The sequence below is a fragment of the Bufo gargarizans genome, chromosome 1 (genome assembly GCF_014858855.1).
Source record: "Bufo gargarizans isolate SCDJY-AF-19 chromosome 1, ASM1485885v1, whole genome shotgun sequence".
NCBI classification, from domain to species: Eukaryota; Metazoa; Chordata; class Amphibia; order Anura; family Bufonidae; genus Bufo; species Bufo gargarizans.
Window position 1 is genome coordinate 730312857 of NC_058080.1, and position 20009 is coordinate 730332865.

Consider the following 20009-nt stretch of genomic DNA (forward strand, 5'->3'; position numbering starts at 1 on the left):
TTGGTCCCCCCTGGAGCGGCATCTTTCTTCCAATCTTCGCGAGATGCGAGCTATCCGGCTAGCCCTCCTTCACTTCGCCCCTCAGATTCGGGGCAAAGCGGTGAAAGTCCAGTCAGACAATATGACTGCGGTTCTCTATATAAACAAGCAGGGAGGCACAAGGTCATTACCCCTTCTATCAGAGATCGGGGTGATTCTTCGGTGGGCAGAGCTGAACCTTTCCCATCTATCTGCCGTTCATATCCGAGGTTCCCTCAATATGATAGCAGACCGCTTAAGTCGAGGATTACCGACCATGGAGTGGTCTCTGCATCCAGAGGTCTTCAGGCAGCTAGTTCACAGTTGGGGTATGCCAGAGGTGGATCTCATGGCAACCAGGTTCAACGCCAAGGTGCTGAGGTTCTGTTCCCTGTACCGGGAAGACAACCCCCTGGCGATAGATGCTCTGTCGATACCGTGGAGGTTCAGGCTGGCTTACATCTTCCCTCCTTTTTCCATGATACCGAGGGTATTGATGAAAATCCGTCAGGATCAGGCCTCGGTAATAGCCATCATACCGTTTTGGCCCAAAAGATCCTGGTTTACCCAGCTCATTCAGATGAGTCGGGGACAATACTGGAGACTCCCCCCGGAGCAGACCCTGGTGTCGTGGGACACTCACCTCTGCCCAGATCTGCACAGGTTCAACCTGACAGCCTGGAGGTTGATCAGTCCCTTCCCAACATAGAAGGGCTTTCCGAGTCGGTCCTGAGAACTTTGTCGCATTCCCGAGCAGAGTCTACAAACAAGGCCTACTCCAGGATCATGAGAATCTTCGTGGCATGGTGTGATTCCAAACAGGTGGCGTCTGCAGATCCGCCCCTTCCTGCGATACTACATTTCCTTCAGGACGGATTAGATAGAGGCCTATCTCCAGCTACCTTGAAGGTACAAATGTGTGCCATCTCGGCCTGTCTCAACAGGCCATACTCTCGGGATCCACTCATCAAACGCTTCCTGAAAGGGGCGGAAAGACTAAAGCCTACTATACTGAAACCCATTCCCCAGTGGGATCTTTCAGTAGTGCTCAGGGGTCTAGCATCTTCCCCCTTCGAGCCTTTGGAGGAGGTTGATTTCAAATATTTGACTTTAAAGATGGTTTTTCTTCTGGCTATAGCCTCAGCCAAAAGAGTTTCTGAATTGCAGGCTTTCTCTGCAATTCATCCATATATTATTTTCCTACAGGACAGAGTACTCCTGAAGTTTCTACCATACTTCAGACCTAAGGTGCCTACTTTTCAGAATATCAACCAGGTAATCTCCTTACCAGTTTTGTTTACAGCCTCCTCCTCTGATACTCCAGCTAGAGATCCGCTGGATATTTCTAGATGCCTCCAGATCTATGTGGATAGATCCAGAGAGTTCAGGATAGATGAGAATCTCCTTATCCTGTTTGCCGGTAAGTCTAAAGGCCGTAAAGCGTCTAAAGCCACCATTAGTCGCTGGATCAAGGAGGCCATTAAGGAAGCTTTTGTCTCCCAAACCTTAGATCCTCCCGAGTTTGTGAGAGCCCATTCTACTAGGGCGGTCTCCACCTCGGTTGCGGAAAGAAGCCTTCTCCCCTTAGAGTTGATCTGTAAGGCGGCCTCCTGGAGCTCTGAGTCAACCTTCATCTCCCATTATAGGATAGATGCTAGGATGGCAGAGTTTTCGGCTTTCGGGCAGACAGTTCTTACTTCTGCCAGGCATGAGGACCCTCCCTAGGGGTTTTATCTTGCTATCTCCCCATCTGTGCTGCTGGTAGGACGTAAGGGAATCGTTAATTTCTAACGATAATTTGTTTTCCCTTAGTCCTAACAGCAGCACACAAATATCCCTCCCTAATTTACATCATACTTGTTAAAGACACGGTGGGCTGGGGGGTGATCTCCTCCCTTTCAGGGAGCTGAAGATCGTTTATTGGTTCTTGGGCTCATTAAAATTCCGCCGGTCCTACCAGTCCACAGGGGCAGTTAACCCCATCTGTGCTGCTGTTAGGACTAAGGGAAAACAAATTATCGTTAGAAATTAACGATTTCTTATCCTGGTCAGCCATCTGGTGGCCAAAATAAGAATTTCAGCATGAAAGTGTTCAGCGCAACTACCGATGCCCCATTTGGCCACATGCATTTGCGCATTTAGATGCTGTGATCACACTTGGTCACGGCATCTAAAGCATTTAATTACTGCATTCAGCATTATTGCTTGTCACGGTAATTAGCCACAGGTCTCTGCTATTTGAAGTAGCAGCGATTTGCCAGCCATGGCGCCCTCAGCACGTGCGAGCGGGCGCCATGTTTACACATCGCTGCAGCGCCATACATGTACGGCGCTGGTAGCGAAGGGGTTAATTCCTGACCTGCCATTTGCCTCTGCTTATGTACATGTCAAGTGCAGGATACTGGGTTGGTCCAACATTTGTGTGCTTGGATTTCTTAAGTGTAAAAATACTATAATATAGGAGTACTAGATTTCAATGAATTCAATGATTAGAGAATAAATAGGCTTAACAGGTTAAGTGACATAAATATTTACCAAGTATAATTAAATATAAGGTAAAATCATAGAAATATAGTGGTAAATATGGGGGAACTGCTCAAACCCCAAACACTGTAGCGTGTTTCTCATTGGGGGAGCAGTCCCACCGCAAGTGGACCGCAGCAAACAACCATCCCCAGCAACAAAATGCGTACACCGGAGGATGCCGTCGCGGTCCACATGCACCACAAAGGCATCCTACACAAAACGGAGCATTGTGCGGATGAAAATATAATTATATAAATCACAGAAAAAAATGCACCAAACGGATATGGCACTGACTATACTAGCTAGTCATACAAGCAGATATTAAAAGCTGAGACTTTTGCCAATATATTCCTGTCAGGAACACATCGGAGCCCATCATGTTTTATATGTATTGAATGTGCCTTTACCTGGCATTTAAACATTCTTTTGCACCTGGTAACCTCCATCACATGGTCTGATATGGCTGTGGCTTACAGTCTTGCTTTATTCACATTGCATTAGTTGTCCTGCTATGCGGTTGTGTGGAAGCTTGGCTGTGAGCTGGATTTCATCACCTCCATACTGTGTTCACACCATAGTTAGTGTAGTGGTAGGACCCTTGCCATGCTGAGAGACCGTGACATGGTGCATGATGGGCTCCGATGTGTTCCTGACAGGAATATATTGGCAAAAGTCTCAGCTTTTAATATCTGCTTGTATGACTAGCTAGTATAGTCAGTGGCATATCCGTTTGGTGCATTTTTCTGTGATTTAAATATAAGGTAAGACAGACAAATCACATACAGAATAACTAATAATAATCAATCACATGGCCTTCACAATACAATATGGGGGGTCTCTTGCTTTCATGCCGTAGCACATGGCTGACACCCTATGATGATGCAAGAGACAGACAGACAGACCTTACAACATCCTACCTGGTTGATGTTCTCTATGGAGTTCCAATTAACTGTCTTTGTGCATCAGGCTTATACCTTTCAGACCCTCCTCCAGCATGTCTAGTGTGCAGCACCCATGTCTTTCTCAGTACAATGGGGAGTTTGTTTATGGTATTGCATCTAACTGGGGTTTGCGTATGGTATCTGACTATCCCTAACTCAATCCAACCCCCTCCCCTTTCACCCCACACCTGCAGTGCTAATCTCAAATATGGATTTTGGATGGACATTACATACATTCAGCACTACCAAACATATAGGAGAATACGGCACTACATACCTATTACACTTAGTGACGTCTCCTCTTATTATACTAGTTCTATTTCCTCATATTCTCCATTTGGTCAAGACATACATAGCAACTTCTTTCAGTCAATCACATGGCCTTCACAATGGCCCGCAGTTTCTCTATGCGGGAGCGAATTTCCAGGAAATAAAAGCACACGGTTTCAGGTTAGTCAGAGAGGATGGGCCCTGAGATAGCGTAGCCCCAACACCTATCACAGAGGCGTCCACCTCTACTGAGGATCAGATCCTCAGATCCTGCTTCCTATGGCCTTAGGACCAGAAATCTGTGAGGAACCAGGAGGACAGAAGGTGGAAGGTCTGCAAAAGCCATCAAGCTACGAAATTTCAATCGACATGGTGACCAGCTACAATCAACTTTACAGACACTGCTGCCAGATGAGGGAGAATGAGTCAAGACACCCATCACCACAGATCGGGACAGGCAAACCTAAAAGCCTGCATTACACAGTGGACACCTACACCCACAGGTGCCAGCTTATAGCCATAGTCCAGGGGAATCAGGAGAAAGTGACTTTGTCTCCTGAGTGCCATTATCTGCCATGTAACCTGCCACCATACCTCATCTGGTGACAGAGACTGCACCTTGTACTTATTATTGCTGGATGTTTGGCAAATTAATGAAAGCAAGTTGTCTGATGTTCTCCTGATTCCTTCACACCACCTTTTCACTGCACAGAACTCCAGAGAGTGACAGCCTGAGGGAGTACACATGACAAAACACCTCATCAGGGCCACTACCACTCCCATCCTCTTCACCAGCTCCTCGGGGGATCACTTCCCTACCCCTAATACTATGCCCAATGTGCTCCCCAATGCCTACAAACACAATACTAAAGAATTAAGCATACTACACAGAGAGTCCCTTCATACTAATACTGCTCCCAAAAGCCCCACCAATCATTCTCTCCCAGAGTGCCTTCATTTCTAATAGTGCCACCAACAGTGATAATGCTCCTTGAGAAAGCCCCCATTAGTAGTAGTGTCTTCTATATTGTACTCCATAGTAATAATTCCCTATGTTGCTCACAGTAGTGATAAAGCTCCCCAAAGTGTATTAATAAGGCCTCTCTATGTCCTCAGTAGGCTTCATGCCATCTATAGTGACCCAGTACTTATAATGCCCCCTGTACTGCCCCCAGTACTTATAATGCCCCCTGTACTGCCCCAGTAGTCATAATGTGCCCCAGTAGTGCACTCAGTAGTTAAAATGTTGCCCCCCACCAACCCCGTAGTGTCCCTAGTAGTTATAATTTTCCCTGTATTGACCCATGACTTATGTCACCCTGTACTTATAATGCCCCCTATTGTAGTGTGGCCCGTTGTCCGTACTTGGGGACAGTACTTATAATGCCCCCTGTACTGCCCCCAGTAGTTATAATGCCCCCCAATAATTGTCCCATAAGTTATAATGTCCCCCTGTAGTGCCCTCAGTAGTTATAATGCCCCCCCCCCATAATGGCCCTAGTAGTTATAATGTCCCCCATAATGGCCCTAGTAGTTATAATGTCCCCCATAATGGCTCCAGTAGTGCACTCAGTAGTTAAAATATCACGCCCCACCCCCCCACCCCGTAGTGTCCCTAGTAGTTTTAATTTTCCCTCTATTGGCCCAGGACTTACATCGCCCTGTACTTGTAATGTTACAATGCCCCAAGTAGTTATAATGCCCCTATAATTGCCCCAGTAGTTATAATGTGCCCCAGTAGTGCCCTCAGTAGTTATAATGTGCCCCAGTAGTGCCCTCAGTAGTTATAATGTTCCCCCTCACCCCCAGCCCCGTAGTGTCCCTAGTAGTTTTTATTTTCCCTGTTATGGCCCAGGACTTACGTCGCCCTGTACTTATAATGCCCCCCCCCCCCCCCACTGTAGTGTGGCCCATTGTACTATTCAACTATATCACCATATTGAAAACTTCGATACAGTTGTATCTGGGGTGGCTACTACTTTCAGGGCTTGGACTAGGGACGCCCCTGCTAGCAACCCAAAGCAGCACGGTCCCATCAGCACGGTCCAGCCCTGTTTCTGGAGATGGGACGTTAATCCCAGGATATATTTGGAGTCTGGAGGAATTTTCCACCTAATATGGGGAAACTGGCAATGGCCTGAAAATTTTTTGTTTTTGCCTTCTTCTGGATCAACACTGTAGGGTTATAGGTTGAACTTGATGGACCTGCAGTCCTATGTAAAACCAAATATAACACTTCATAAAACTGCATCGGCTTTTCTACATCAGCATCATGTCTCAGCTCACAATAGACTAATAGTCCTAATGCTATTTTGGATGGTACTAATTGTCATGAGAATAAACCTTCTCGAAAAATGTAAGAATCTCACCAAATCTATGTCCCCATTATCTGCTCCGGCGGCGCACAATGCAGGTATTAGCGGACACGTGAAGCAGATGCTTTCCATTGTGATTCTCTGCATTGTACTGCGCGCTACAGACGCATTTCGGAATACATTTGAAATGGTGAGCAGCCGAGGTCCATTGTGTATACTCCTGTCCGGCAGAACATCTTGTAAGGATATTCGTTGCGGTCCCAGCATTAGAATGACAATAGATAATGAGCGATTGAATAGCAGGTGAGACGGAGAAGTCACCGCTCGGCGTGGTCCTGCATCTGGTTATCAGGCAGGAGGAAATGCGAAAATGGAGCCACAATGGCTGGTATACACAACAGAGGATGAGTATGATAGAGTATGATAGAGGGTGCTATTCTTGAACTACAGTTGCAAGAAAAAGTATGTGAACCCTTTGGAATGATATGGATTTCTGCACAAATTGGTCATAAAATGTGATCTGATCTTCATCTAAGTCACAACAATAGACAATCACAGTCTGCTTAAACTAATAACACACAAAGAATTACATGTTACCATGTTTTTATTGAACACACCATGTAAACATTCACAGTGCAGGTGGAAAAAGTATGTGAACCCCTAGACTAATGACATCTCCAAGAGCTAATTGGAGTGAGGTGTCAGCCAACTGGAGTCCAATCAATGAGATGAGATTGGAGGTGTTGGTTACAGCTGCCCTGCCCTATAAAAAACACACACCAGTTCTGGGTTTGCTTTTCACAGGAAGCATTGCCTTATGTGAATGATGCCTCGCACAAAAGAGCTCTCAGAAGACCTACGATTAAGAATCTGAGGAGTCTTAGGCAATGGCTGAAATACTTCAAGATGTTGCTCATCCCATGTGTTAACCACTTACAGTTTCTTATATAGCGCCAACATATTCCATAGCACTGTTCAGAGATTGTTGTCACCCTTCTCTTCAGTCCCCAATGTGATACATTCCCAATTGCCAGGGATTATAGGCATCTGGTCAATGTACCCTACCCTGAGCAAGTGCACCCTTCTCCACCTTCCAGGATTGCGAAGTACACAGCCCGAATGCTAATGAGTCCAAGCACCACCAGGTTACACAGGATCAATACTGAGACTTTAAAGTTAGAGAAAATCCTCTTGATGATAACAGTGGGCTCTGTTGGACTGTCCGTCTCACTTACAGAAGATCTTGGACTGAAGACCTAGCAGAGACAATCTGAAGGACACAATACCAATTAATCACTGTTAGAATGAAGAGGGTGCCCTCTTTATCATCATAGGAGTCAGGGCAGGGACCCCAGTAGACAGTCATACAGAGCTATTGCAGGAAGCTCCTGGGTCCCAGTGCAAAATTTGTTCTCCAAATATACTGCCTTCGGGGCCCCCTCGGTACTTGGGTGAAACGGCTTTCTTTGCATTCCCTATAGCAAGATGGCCAACCAAAGGCTCACCAGCTGTTGCAAAACTACAACTCCCAGCATGCCAAAACTACCTACATCAGCCTACAGCAGGGCATGGTGGGAGTTGTAGTTTTACAACAGCTAGAGAGCCACAGGTTGGCCATGCCTGACCTATAGCTGTGCCGCTGTAGCCACGGTTATGAGCCACAGGGCAAAACTATAGGGGGTGCAGAGGTAGCAGTTGCACCCAACCGCTGCCGTAGAAAGATGTTTGGCTATGTCCATCAGTCTCATAGAGATTAAAGAAGCACATGTTTGACTGCTGCTTCATTTATATGGGGAATTCAGGGCTGTCTCATAGATGATAAAAGGAAAGCATTGGCCTACCAATGGACAACTCAAGGCTCCTTTAGCTATCGAGGCATGGTGGGCTTCACAGACCATATGCAGGCTGCCCGGTGGAGGCAGTCCATGTTATGTGTGTGGTGCTGCAGTTTGTCTTCATTCACTTGAAAGGAAATGAACTGTAATACCAGAGATAGCCACTGGACAAGAGTGGCACTGTTTAAGGAGAAGAAAGCAAACCCCTCTTTTCTAATCCTTTTAATCAAGAAAAATGCAAAAACTTAATGAAACATAAAATGATCTTTATTTTATTTCACAGTTATGGTTTCATCAGTACATTTTACCTTGTTTTCTGAGATGCGGCGCCGAGTGTCAGCACGGTGACAATGTAATCATGGTTCCATGTAGACACAGCATGTATCCAAAAACAGCAATACTGGACCATTAGACAGAATGGACCTGGGTGTCATATTGTCCCAGCAGGGGATACTCTGAGGAGCTCAGGCTCCAGTATAATAATGGGCTCAAAGGTCCAGCAGAAGACAACCCTATCTGGAGGTGACCGGAGCAATCACTTACCACTAGGCTCTATTTTTTATGAGATATTCACAAATAACAACATCCAGGATTACAAGGCAGCTTTCTTGGAAAAATATCGCCTCACCTGGGCACAGTTTGTTCACGGTAATGCAGCACAGCTCCATTACCTTCAATGCAGCTGAGCTGCAATACCTGACACAACCTGAGGACTGGTGTAGAGCTGTTTTTGGAAGAAGGTGGCCATGTTTTTTCTAATCTAGAACATCCCCTTTGATAACTGTATAAAACTTGCATTATACATTCTCTTTGAACCTTCTTAACTTAAAAGGGTTGTCCAGCTTTTTTTTTAAAAACTTTTTTAAATGTCAACCCCAAGCCGTACTTGTAAATAAATCCCTACTCACCTGCTCCTCGTTCCTCTGTTTGGGTGCCCTTAGTTCTGGTCTTCCAGGCAATGTCCTATTAACTTCAAGATAGACAGAGTCACGTGGGCTGCAGCAGTGACCTATCTCCAAGCAGCATGTGACCCAATGGTGATTTGCAGTTTGGGGGTGCTCCATTCTGGCTCCCTGGCATTGGTCTTCTGGCCCCTGTCCTATCAACTTCAAGATGGATGGGGTCATGTGGGCTTCTGCACCCCATTACTGGTCCCAGTGGTGACTTGTCTCCAAGCAGAATGCGACCCAACAGTGATGTCACCACTTCAGTGGAGCACGTGACCTCCGTCCATCTGGAAGTTGACAGGAGAAGAACAGTCCAGTGGAAAGGACCTGGGAGCCGAGTGGAGCAGGGAGGTATGGATTTTTCAACAGGTACATCAGGCTTAGGTTGAAATAAAAAAAAAATGGACAACCCATTTAAGCAATCATGAGTCGCCACCTTGCGACTTCCTGTCTGCTTCATGTTGACCACAGGCATTGTGTCTGCTACATGTATGGACAACTTGGTCAAGGAAGAAGGAGGCGCCAGAAAATGGAGAAGGGAGGATGAGAGTGGAAAATGTGGAAAATAGTTTTGCGAGTAGAGCCAGCATGTAGGGCTGTGTCATCCAATCTTAAAGGGGTTGTCTCAATAAGCCCACCTCCTTCCATATGCCCTATTTCTATGAAGTACATGAAGCTTCCTAGATAGTCAAAGGCGTAGCTATAGGGGGTACAGAGGTAGCAGGTTGAGGTCGCCTGAGGGGGCCCCACTGCTAAATATAAAGACCCCAGTATTATAAATGGGCCCATGGTAGATGGGGAGGAGCCCAATTAAAGATTTTGGAACTTCAAAAAATGGCCACGGTGGTCAACAGGATGAGAAGACAAGTAGTTGCTAGGCAACGTGAAGCAACACAGTTCCAACCATAGACACGGAGCTGATACAGTTATGCAATGTGTATTCTGAGCTTTCTCATTCACATCAAGATTGTGAGATTTATCTCAGAAAATGGAGAAATTAGCACCATTTAATAATTAGCACAAAAACAATTAGATTAAGTAAATCTGTATGGAAACACGGAGCTAATGATGTGAAACTGTAGTAGTAGCACCTTCGGGCGTAGCACCATACGGTAATTAGCACCTACAGAAGAATATACTGGTGTATAATCTATTAGACAGAAATACATGTAAATGTTATATACGTATCCTGCTTGACTGAATTTACTTGGACGCAAGCAATATACGAGTGTAAACCAAGTCATGGCCACCATCTTTACCGTACCTTGGAGACATGCCCATAGTCATGAGGTTGTCTGGTCTTTCTTTATTGACCGTGGTGGTATTCAAAATCTTTCTCTCCCAGACCATTTCCTCTGCTGGCTGCAGCTGCAGGTGCACATTGCAGCCGCACCTCCACCTGTATATTGTACATGGCAGCTATGAGTGATGGAACTGAAGCTTTTGGATAAAGTGGGGATGTGACGAGGGCTATGTTCCATCGGTCAGGTAGGCGCCATGTCTGAGCTAAGGTGTAGCTATGATGTTTATACCGGGGAAAATAAAGAAAGAAGAATTTTTAAAGGTTTTTTTTTTTCCGGAGAATCTTTTTCGATTCCTCAGAGGCTGCCATTTCGACGCTGCTCTGGTCCACTTTCTGGTCCCAGCTCAATACACAGGAAATGACAGGAGCTGCGCCCTCAGCCGATGGCCGCAGAGGAGACCCACCTCAGCCACTAGAGCATTTCCAGCTATTTCCTGTGTGTTGAGCTGGGACCGGGATGTAGAGAGCAGCAGGACCAGCTCATCACAGGAACGGCAAAGACTGGGGATTGGTGAACAGAGTATGGCTTTTTGATCCTTAAAAAAAAATTAAAAATCCACCCCCTCCCTCCTGGAAAACCCTTTAATATTATGACACTGGGCGAGATAAGCGGCGTCAGAGCTCTCTGGTGAGATAAGCTTGGGGAATACAGTATAATAGAATATGAATGATAAAATCCAACCAGTTTGGAGTTTTGTAGCACCATTAAATGTTGGGAGAGCCTATGGCAACCCCATGGACATGATGGACCCTTTTTAAAGGGGTTTTCTGGAAGTACAATATAGATGACCTATCATCAATATCTGATTGGTGGGGGTCCAACATGCAGCAACCCCACCAGCTGTAGGCTTTGAAGATTTAAAGGGTTTGTCCAGGACTAGAGAAACATGGCTGCTTTCTTCTAAAACCGGTGCCTCACACATGGAGCAGAAGCAGAAGGCTCCGTACACGGTGTAGTTTTGGGTACTGGTGTACTGAAGCTCAGCTTCCATTCAAGTGCAGTACCCGGCATGGCCACTACACTGTCTATGGCGCTGTCTACCTCAGGCTCCATACAATGTATAGCCTCCAGCTCTGTGGCAGCCTAACGAGACTGATTGGTGGGTGCGCTGGTTGTTGAAAGCCCCCGTGATCTGATGCTGATGTTCTATCCAGATGATACGTTCTGAATATCTGCAGCCTTTAAAGCGCATGTCCACCTTAAAAAAAATATTGTCTCAATAAATTGAAAATTATTTTGGAATAGCTCTCAGTTAGAAATTTCCTAATGTTTTGTGTCTACAGCTCCTATGCAGACTATGCGTCTCTATGGCAACAGACTATGAGCAAACTCTGCATAGGGTGATCCTGCAGTTTAAAAATTTCCTCAATTTGTCCCCCTAACACTTTTGTGCTAACTTACATTTGGTATGTTAGCCAGAAGCTAGGGAGAGATAGAAGGGAACATGACTGCAGGATCAGACTACGCAAAGTCTGTTCGTAGTCTGTTACCATGGAGACGCAGTTCGTATAATAGCCGTGGAGACAAAATGGTAGGAGATTTTTAATTAAGACCTATTGCAAAGTTGCTTCATTTTTTCCCCCTGAGGTTTATTGGAAGGTGGGCATAGGTTTTACTCCTCAGAATGGAATGCTTTGCCTGGGTAACAATATAGTTTGATGGGCCAAATGGTTCTTATCTGCCGACACATTCTATGTTTCTATGTAATGTGAAGCTCATCAAAAGATCAGTTTTGATGCCTTTTTGGTTTGTTTTAGACATGTAAAAAATAGCTTAAATATCCTATTCCTGTGTCCCTATGACAACACTTCCTGTTCCCATGTCATCATTGAGCAGGCAGGGCAGTTATGGGGGCAGAAGTGGAGAAGTGGTTCTCGCAAGAGTACTGTAGCGTTAAATACTGTTAACTTGGCACCGAAATAAAATATTGGCATTTTTTTTTACAATTTTTTTAAAAACACACATAGATTGCAGCCATATTTCCCCTCTGTGCACCAACCATCGGGATGACATAAACAACAAGACCTCCTGGCAGTAAATGGAATTGTCCTCCAGTTAGAAGTAAATCCTTCTGTATCAGTTCCTGGGTGTCGTGTTGTGTTGCGGCACGTGAGGGTCACCATTAGATATCGCTGTACGCAGCATGTGAACGGGTTTGATCGAAACAATGACTTAGCCTCCTTGAAGAAAATCATCTTTTCTTGCACATGTGAAGCAGCACTGTGACTGAATGGCTTTCAAAGAACATTTCCCGACATTTTTCACAGTGTTGCAGAAATTAATTGACAGCTTGTCTTTTCTGCAGGATACATCTGTGTGAGGGAAGAAGAGAAGAAAAACATCACACAAGTCTTCTACAGAGGAGGACAACAGCAGAGACAATCAATGGACCACCAACTAGAGAACGCCCACGATATACAGTATACACACACACTGTATACACGGTATATTCTGAATTGCATCAACTTTACAAAGTGATCTGTTAGCGTTACATTCCATTTTTTTTATATTTAAACTACTATAAGAGGCTATAAGATAAAAAATTGCACCTGAATATAATGAAATAAAATTCATAATGTCATTTTTGGGGTTTTTAGCAGCATTTCATGGTGTGAGTAGTGCTTGGGTGCAGCTCTCTCTTCTCCTCTCCCAGTGGGAAGTCACAGCAAAAACCAAAGCAACTGAATTAACACAGCCAAACAGCTGCATGTAAAACAAGAAACTGCTTACATGAAACTCTCGCTTAGGCTACTTTCACACTAGCGGCAAGGAGCTCCGGCAGGCTGTTCCGGCGGGTGAACAGCCTGTTGGATCAGTGCTGCCGCTAGTACATGCATGCCCCCGGACTACCGCTCCGGCCCCGTTGACTATAATGGGGGCGGGCAGGAGTTCCGGCGGCAGCACGGCAGTGCATGCCGAGAGGCGGCCGAAATAAAACTACGACATACAAGCTCAGCTAAGGTTAGTGTATTTGACGATCACAATCCAAAAGTAGATTACAGCAATAAAGGGTATATATCAGCAGTGCTATATAGATATATGTACCATGATTACAAAAAAGATTAAAGTGGATTACTGAACAGGCAGGAGTCACACAGTTAGGGCCACTCTAAATCTATACTCTTAAAGGGATTTTCTAGGCCCTCAAGATCAAAGATTCTGGTTCAGGAAAGGCCCACCCAGCCAATCACTGGCTGAGACGGATCATCGTAAAACCCCCTTTAAGGAAAGCAGATTAACTGCCCGATCTGGAACCTATCTCTATCAATACTATCATATGCCACAAAAACAAATGCAGGATCACCATTGCCCCCGCATTACTATTTCATCAAGGACAATACAAAAATGGGCAAAAGCCATAAGAAGAAGGCAGACAGCCCCACCATGTCTGGTGCCGACCATTGGTGGCTGGACTGAGATCTATGCTATTAGTATGTGTCCGCTGCATGTTATTGAGGGTGGTGTTTAAACACATCCTCGCATGTTCCTTCATAGGCTACTGCATTGAATAACATTAGGACTTCACCATGCTATGCTCTCCGGTGGTTATGAGGAGTCCACTCTAGTCTTATAAAGTTTTGATTGGCCAAATAGCAGACTATTTCTGTGCTATTTAGGCTAATAGTTGAGCAGACCTGCTACCATACTATGCTGCCCTTAAAGGGTCCTCCGCCATGGACAATCCTGACTTGTTAGAAGAGTCCCTTGAGAATAATCTTATGAAAATGTGGCCCACAACTGAATCCCCAGAGATCACCAGTGATCTGTGGAGAAACCATGCAGTAAGTTTTCAGTTTCTCTGCAGCGCCACCACAGGGGAAATGAAGTATTACACAGTGTCCATTCACATCAGTGGGCTGTCTGTATAATACAGGACAGGATGAGTCCTCCAGAGACAGAGAGAGACACTCTTTTGACCAGTTCTGCACACCGACCAAGAGATGAGGCTCCTGAACAGAGGATCCCCTGAATGAGTGTATAAATTGAGGTTTTGAAACTAGACATCCCCTTTCCCTTTAAATTGATCACGCTATAATGCCAGCTCCGCTTTGTGTCACATTAACTTCAAAAGCTTCTTGGAACACAGATGAAGCCTCTTCTTATTTCCAGTGAAAAAAAAGTTCTTGTTCTTAAAGTTCTTGAAGAAGGAACTTTAAGAACATGAAAAGAAACATCAACGACTTAATAAAACTGGACATGATTTACAATATTGATCTGCGGCATCACAGGAATTCTGATTGATCAATGTCAAAGACGCTTGGCCCACAAGATAACATCAGGAAATTCAAAGCATGTTTCTTAAGTATGTAGAAAAAGCTCCAACCCCGTGGGAACTGAATAAAGAAACAAAACATGGTGGTAGAAGATTCTCTTCTAAGACAGACTGATAGGGACCTTAGATTGTGAGCCCCATTGGGGACAGTTGGATGATAATGTCTGTAAAGCGCTGCGGAATATAGTAGCGCTATATAAATACATTAAATTAAATAAATTAAAATACGTAAAAAATGAAGACTTGAGTGATACTTGTATTTTTGATGTACATTTATGATGTATTGTATTTTTTGTCTGAATATCCTCCTCCTCACACAGTGCTGGATACAGAATTACTGTTCAGCACATTTACTTGGACTCTGAATGGCAGTATGATATGATAACTGTAAGGCGGTATTATTCATATGCTACATGGCACTATTATTTGATTAGTATTATAGTGGTACACATTCTCTAAATTCATTGGAGCTATCCTCAAACGTGTTTTGGTTACGGGTCTTCACAGGCCTACAGCCGTTCCTCCCTTAAAGGGGTTTCCTAGGCTTAGAAAACATGGATTGCTTCTTCCACAAACTGCTCCACACCTGTCCAGAGGATATGTGTGGTATTGTAGCTCAGTTCCATTTACTTCAGGGGACCTCAGCTGCAATACTGGACACAACCTATGGATGGGTGTGCCACCATTACTGGAAGAAAGCAAGCATGTTTTTGTAATTTTGGACAATCCATTCAAAGGGATTATCCCAGAAAATGGCACAGGGTAGGTGATAAATATCTAATCACTTGGGGCCCCAACACTGGTTACCTCACTGGTGATCACAATGGCCACCGTCTTTCCATTTATTGCCTATAGGGCAGACAGAAACAGTGAAGCTATCTGCTCGGCTATTGCAGAAAATGTGCAGCTACTTTAAGGTTTGGGCTACACAAGATTGCAGATTAGCCCCAGCCTTATCCTGGAGGAGGTAGTTTCCCCATAGAAATTTGGGCCCCCCTATTTGGGTCTGCATATCAGACACTGGTCTTAGGCTAGGGCTACAAGGCGATCTTGGGCGTGACACTCGTTGCGTGACCAAGGATCACTGTACAAATAATGGGGTAGTAGTAGCGGCGGCTAAAATAAACGCCGACTGTCATTCTGCATGATATATTCAGTGAGGTAGCCTTATAATAAAACAAAATTTGCAACACCTTTTTTGGGGAAAAAATGCACAATTGGACACAGTTTGCAGCAAAAATATATGCTGACTGTGATGCTGCAAAATTGAAGAAAGTTGAAGAAACTTTGCATCAGCTTTTTTGAAAAACATGCAATTGGACAGTCTCCATTGTAACTATGATGCTTAAAAATGAGCAGTCAGTAAATATGAGTTTTTTTTAGATATACACTGGGCTGCTAGCTGGCTTCTGCACTTTAGAAAAAGGGAGTACTGTAGCTTTAAATAGCAACGCAAGCACATGATTATTTTCAATGGCTGGCACCAGCAGAGTAACACGGTATACTAAATGACCCTGTCTTTTCCTTAGCTAAAATTCACCGACCAGGGCCCGGTCTGAGCTCATGTGATCTTCACCTTCCCTGTTGTGCTCACTACTGTATTGTGATATGTGAAATGGTGTAGGTCATTTTCTGTGATGTGTGAGAATCGGATCTCAAAAAGTTTGACTTTGTTTGGAAACGCAATTTTTGGAAAAATTAATAACTAATTCATAACGGATTCATTTAGAATTTAATCCATAGGCAGACTGTGGCGGCATATATCTTGGGTAGGATGTAATGGGCATTGCAGAAATCACACCCTCTAACTGCCTATGTATTGTGCAGAAGGTACATGATGTATAATGTGCTGTATCATGGGAAAGGAAGCACTGAGGTTTGCCATCTACTGAGGGATTATATTATCACAGCCCGTGTTAGATAATACATGGGACAATGCAATAACTGACTTAGCAAAGATCATTTGCTGAAGTTATGTCTGGATTTGCTAATTCCTGGCAGATCCTTGATCTCACAACAGTAGCTGATGGCTGACATTCCATGTTCACACTGGGACACGTAAGAGTGAGCTGGTGGCTGCTGCTGGAGACAGATCCAATATATTCCTGTGGAAATAGTGGAAGTGGTTGCAACTGGAAACAAAAAAAAAGGTAAGGCAATTAAAGCTTCACACCACAAAGGTTTAGAGCTAGAGCCGAGGAGTAAAGAGAAGCCGCCAGATCCCTGCATCCTGAAAGCAGTAATGGCAGGGTGACAGAGACCAGCAGTCTGGAATATGGGTTCACTTCAAAATGTGAAAGTAGAGGGTTAATGTCCTGGCTCCTTAGAGACAGTCGCTGGGTGTGGGCTCGTGCTACACCTTTAACTAGGAGCTGTGGTCAGTGTGCAAGCAGAAATGTGTGGCTGGTGCCTGAGAGATAAGTACCTGACAGGAAAACAGCCAGAAAAGCTATTGTAAACCTGTGCCGGCTTCTGAGAGATAGAATCATTAAATTTTGCAGAAGGTTGAGGGCCATTACAAAAGGGACAGTGCATGGACAACACGTCAATGAAGGCAATGCATGTACTGTATGTAGGCTGTGGACTTCACTGTATTGGTTAAGGTTAAACTTCAGATACCCCATCATACTTTTGAGACCGACTGGCCAACAGTTAAAACATTACACCCCCCTGTTGGGCAATATAGTGCCATATTGAGAGTGAGCATTTATTGGTCAAATTGGGAAGTTTGTTTGGATTAACTTTAGAGAGACTCCGATAGTTACTTATTGTATGGCCTACTTCCCCATCTGCAGCCTTGGGAAAACTGTGCATGTAAGCTGGAAAGACTGAACTTATTTTTGTAGGTGCCTTAGGGTGCCTCAGCAAGTACAGTGGACTTGTTACCCCAAAACCTACCTGCACTGTCAAACCATTACCCCTTCCCTGCCCATTAAGAGAGCCATGCATGGCACATCCATACCCACTGACACCAAGGCCACCCCAACTGCCACCAGGAAGGAGAACCCTCTAAAAAGGGTATGCCCCGAGGTGAAAAATGGGTGCTCAGCTCCCATCACTGCACGGCCCAGGAAGAACCTGAGTGAGGACCGCCGCTGTGAGTACTATTACCACCATCATTGCCACTGCCGAAACTCCCTCTCTCTTGAGATAAGTGAGCATAATGCTTGTAAAGTGAGATACTTGCAATCGGGGACTATGTGTCTCGCGAGGCAGAGATAATGTAACGGATAAGAGTGGGTGCAGTGGTTGTGAAGTCAGACAGTGTAAAATGGTAGCATGTGAAGATCCATAAATCCATGTAAGGCCATCTACATTGCTGCCACTCTGAGGAGACCACAGCTGAATTGTTGATGCAGAGTAATTGCTTGCAACACAAGTCAGAGGGAGAGTGTTTTTGTAGTTTCCACCTAATTAAGTAGGGAGAACGGAAAAACCACCTAATTAAAAGTGGGGAGCCAGGAATGCCACCAATATTCGGTAATGGGACCTGACTACCACAATGACATATGGCACCCCCCCCCCCCCCTTCAAAGTTGACTGTTGCTCAGGCTCCAACTATATGCTCTCAGTGAGGGGAATAGATTTGCTTCCACCCAGTCAAAAAGCATCCTGTGATCTCTGAATGGCTTAGTAGATAAGTGCACTCTCTAAATTGCTTGTGCGTAGCTGAAAGAGTCAAGTCTTGTTCTAGACTGTGCGACTTATACCGCAGCCCCAGGCAGAGAATTCAATTTTCTATAAAATGTTACACATTCATCAACTCTCGCGGCGGGGGAAACGAACGGCTCCGTACGGAAAAGAAACTCGCAAACACTGTGAATAAAAGGCAGAAAAGACCTAAAATCTCAATATTCTGCTACTTTCCATGAGCTCCCACCGCCATTATTATTGTCAATTCAATTATTTTTGTAAAAAATCACTTTATGAATTTGTCTCGCCCGGGTTGTGACCTCCAGTGAACAGCAGGGCTTTTAGGGTCCATATGGGCTATGATGTGGATGCTACCACCTCAGAGTAGGCCTGCCTCCCCTTGTGTACATGCTGCTGAATTCTGGATTGGATGCGCTAAATTGACACCTTTCTATGGTTTTTTTTTTCCATATATATTACATTTTAAAAAAGTCCCTCACAACATATACATTTAGAAGTCTTATATAACCCTAACCAAAATTCACCCCCTTATTACCCCAAGAAGAGGGGAAAAAAGCAAAAGGGGGGAATATAGAAGAGAGACAGAAGACAAATACCGTATTATGACCACTCTGATGGCATGTAGCTACCTATCAAGGACTCCCTGTATGAGGTTTCCATCTATTTTAATAGATTGCTTTTTTGCGACTGCTGGTTCCCCAGTCTTGATTCATATTGGAGGTAGGTATTTACTCTGTTTGTCTGTACACTTCTCCAATTTTGGGCATGATATTCGTTTCCCAGTAGACAGCTCCCAGCGGAATACAGAATACGCATTGCTACCCATCTACCCTACCTTAGCAAGCTATCTATTCTCAAATTTTAAAGATCCGCCTTCTGCGAGGAAAGCGCCTCCCATCCCACAATTTTGGAGATCAGCCCAAATGTATCATCCCATAAACCCTAATCCTCACACAGGTCTGAAACATCTGGAACAAACCAGCGGACAATCGATAATCTTTTCAGCAGAGTGTGCAGTACCTCAGACCTGGGTATATCTGCTATTGTTTTATGTGTTATATTGTATCTGTTATGTTAAGTACACCAGCATGAAGAGTTATGGTTGGCAGGGACAGGGCTAACTACCTTGTTCCTCCCCTCTTTGTAGGAGTGGGCTGGTCCTGCTACCAGCAAGGAGAAAGAATTCTAGCTAGGACAGTGAGGAGTGTGGTAACACGTCAAATTGCTCCTACGCCAAGGGTCTAAGGGTCCAGCAAAAGATTCAACTCTCCCATGAGACCACTACTCCAGAGAGACTGCAAGAACACCAGAAAAACCTAAAAATCTACAGCATTAATAGTCAGTAGAGTGACCAGCAACTATAGCAATCCAGACCCTGCTGCAGGTGAGGGACTACGCTTCAGACAACCAAAACCTAGATAACAACCAGGTCACAACCAACTCAAAGCCTGCATTAGACAGTGGACACCTATATCCACAAGAGGGAGAGGAACTTCAGCAAGACAGCACCACAGAGATAACAATAAACTGCCACCTTTGTACCAACTACTGCTGCTGTATGTCCTACAATTTATCTATTGCACTGAGTAAAGAGAGACTTTTATTATTTTACTTTTGGCCTGAGTCCTTATCCCTTCATCACCCTTACACTGCACCGATCCCGAGGGAGCAATGGCCCGAGGGAGATCACTGTGACACATCATCTCATCAGGACCACTACCACTCCCATCTTTCTGCACCGGCTCTTAAGCAGTTCACTGCAAGTGATGTATACTGTGGGAAGATTTTACTCATCTTAAGGGTGACAAATATGTATTTTCTTAACTACTGCTATTTGATTTGAAGCCTTTGAACACCTTCGAGGGCAATTTTTTTATGATTGCCTTTTACTCATTTTGGTCTAAAAACATTTTTTTTTAATTGGTA

The 20009-nt window shown here is 44.6% G+C and overlaps 1 protein-coding gene across 2 annotated transcripts in view; it reads right to left on the reverse strand.

Annotated features, from left to right (window-relative positions):
• The window catches only part of ADAMTS12 (ADAM metallopeptidase with thrombospondin type 1 motif 12), a 584548-nt gene that overhangs the window by 70999 nt on the left and 493540 nt on the right, over window positions 1–20009 (reverse strand). The window contains exon 24 of one of the 2 annotated variants that reach the window (XM_044276408.1): window positions 8161–12468. The exons of the other annotated variant lie outside the window; for it this stretch is intronic. Coding sequence (XP_044132343.1) covers window positions 12329–12468 — 140 coding nt within the window. The 3' untranslated portion in view covers window positions 8161–12328. Of the gene's footprint in view, window positions 1–8160; window positions 12469–20009 lie in introns of those variants that run through there. 2 annotated transcript variants of the gene reach the window in all.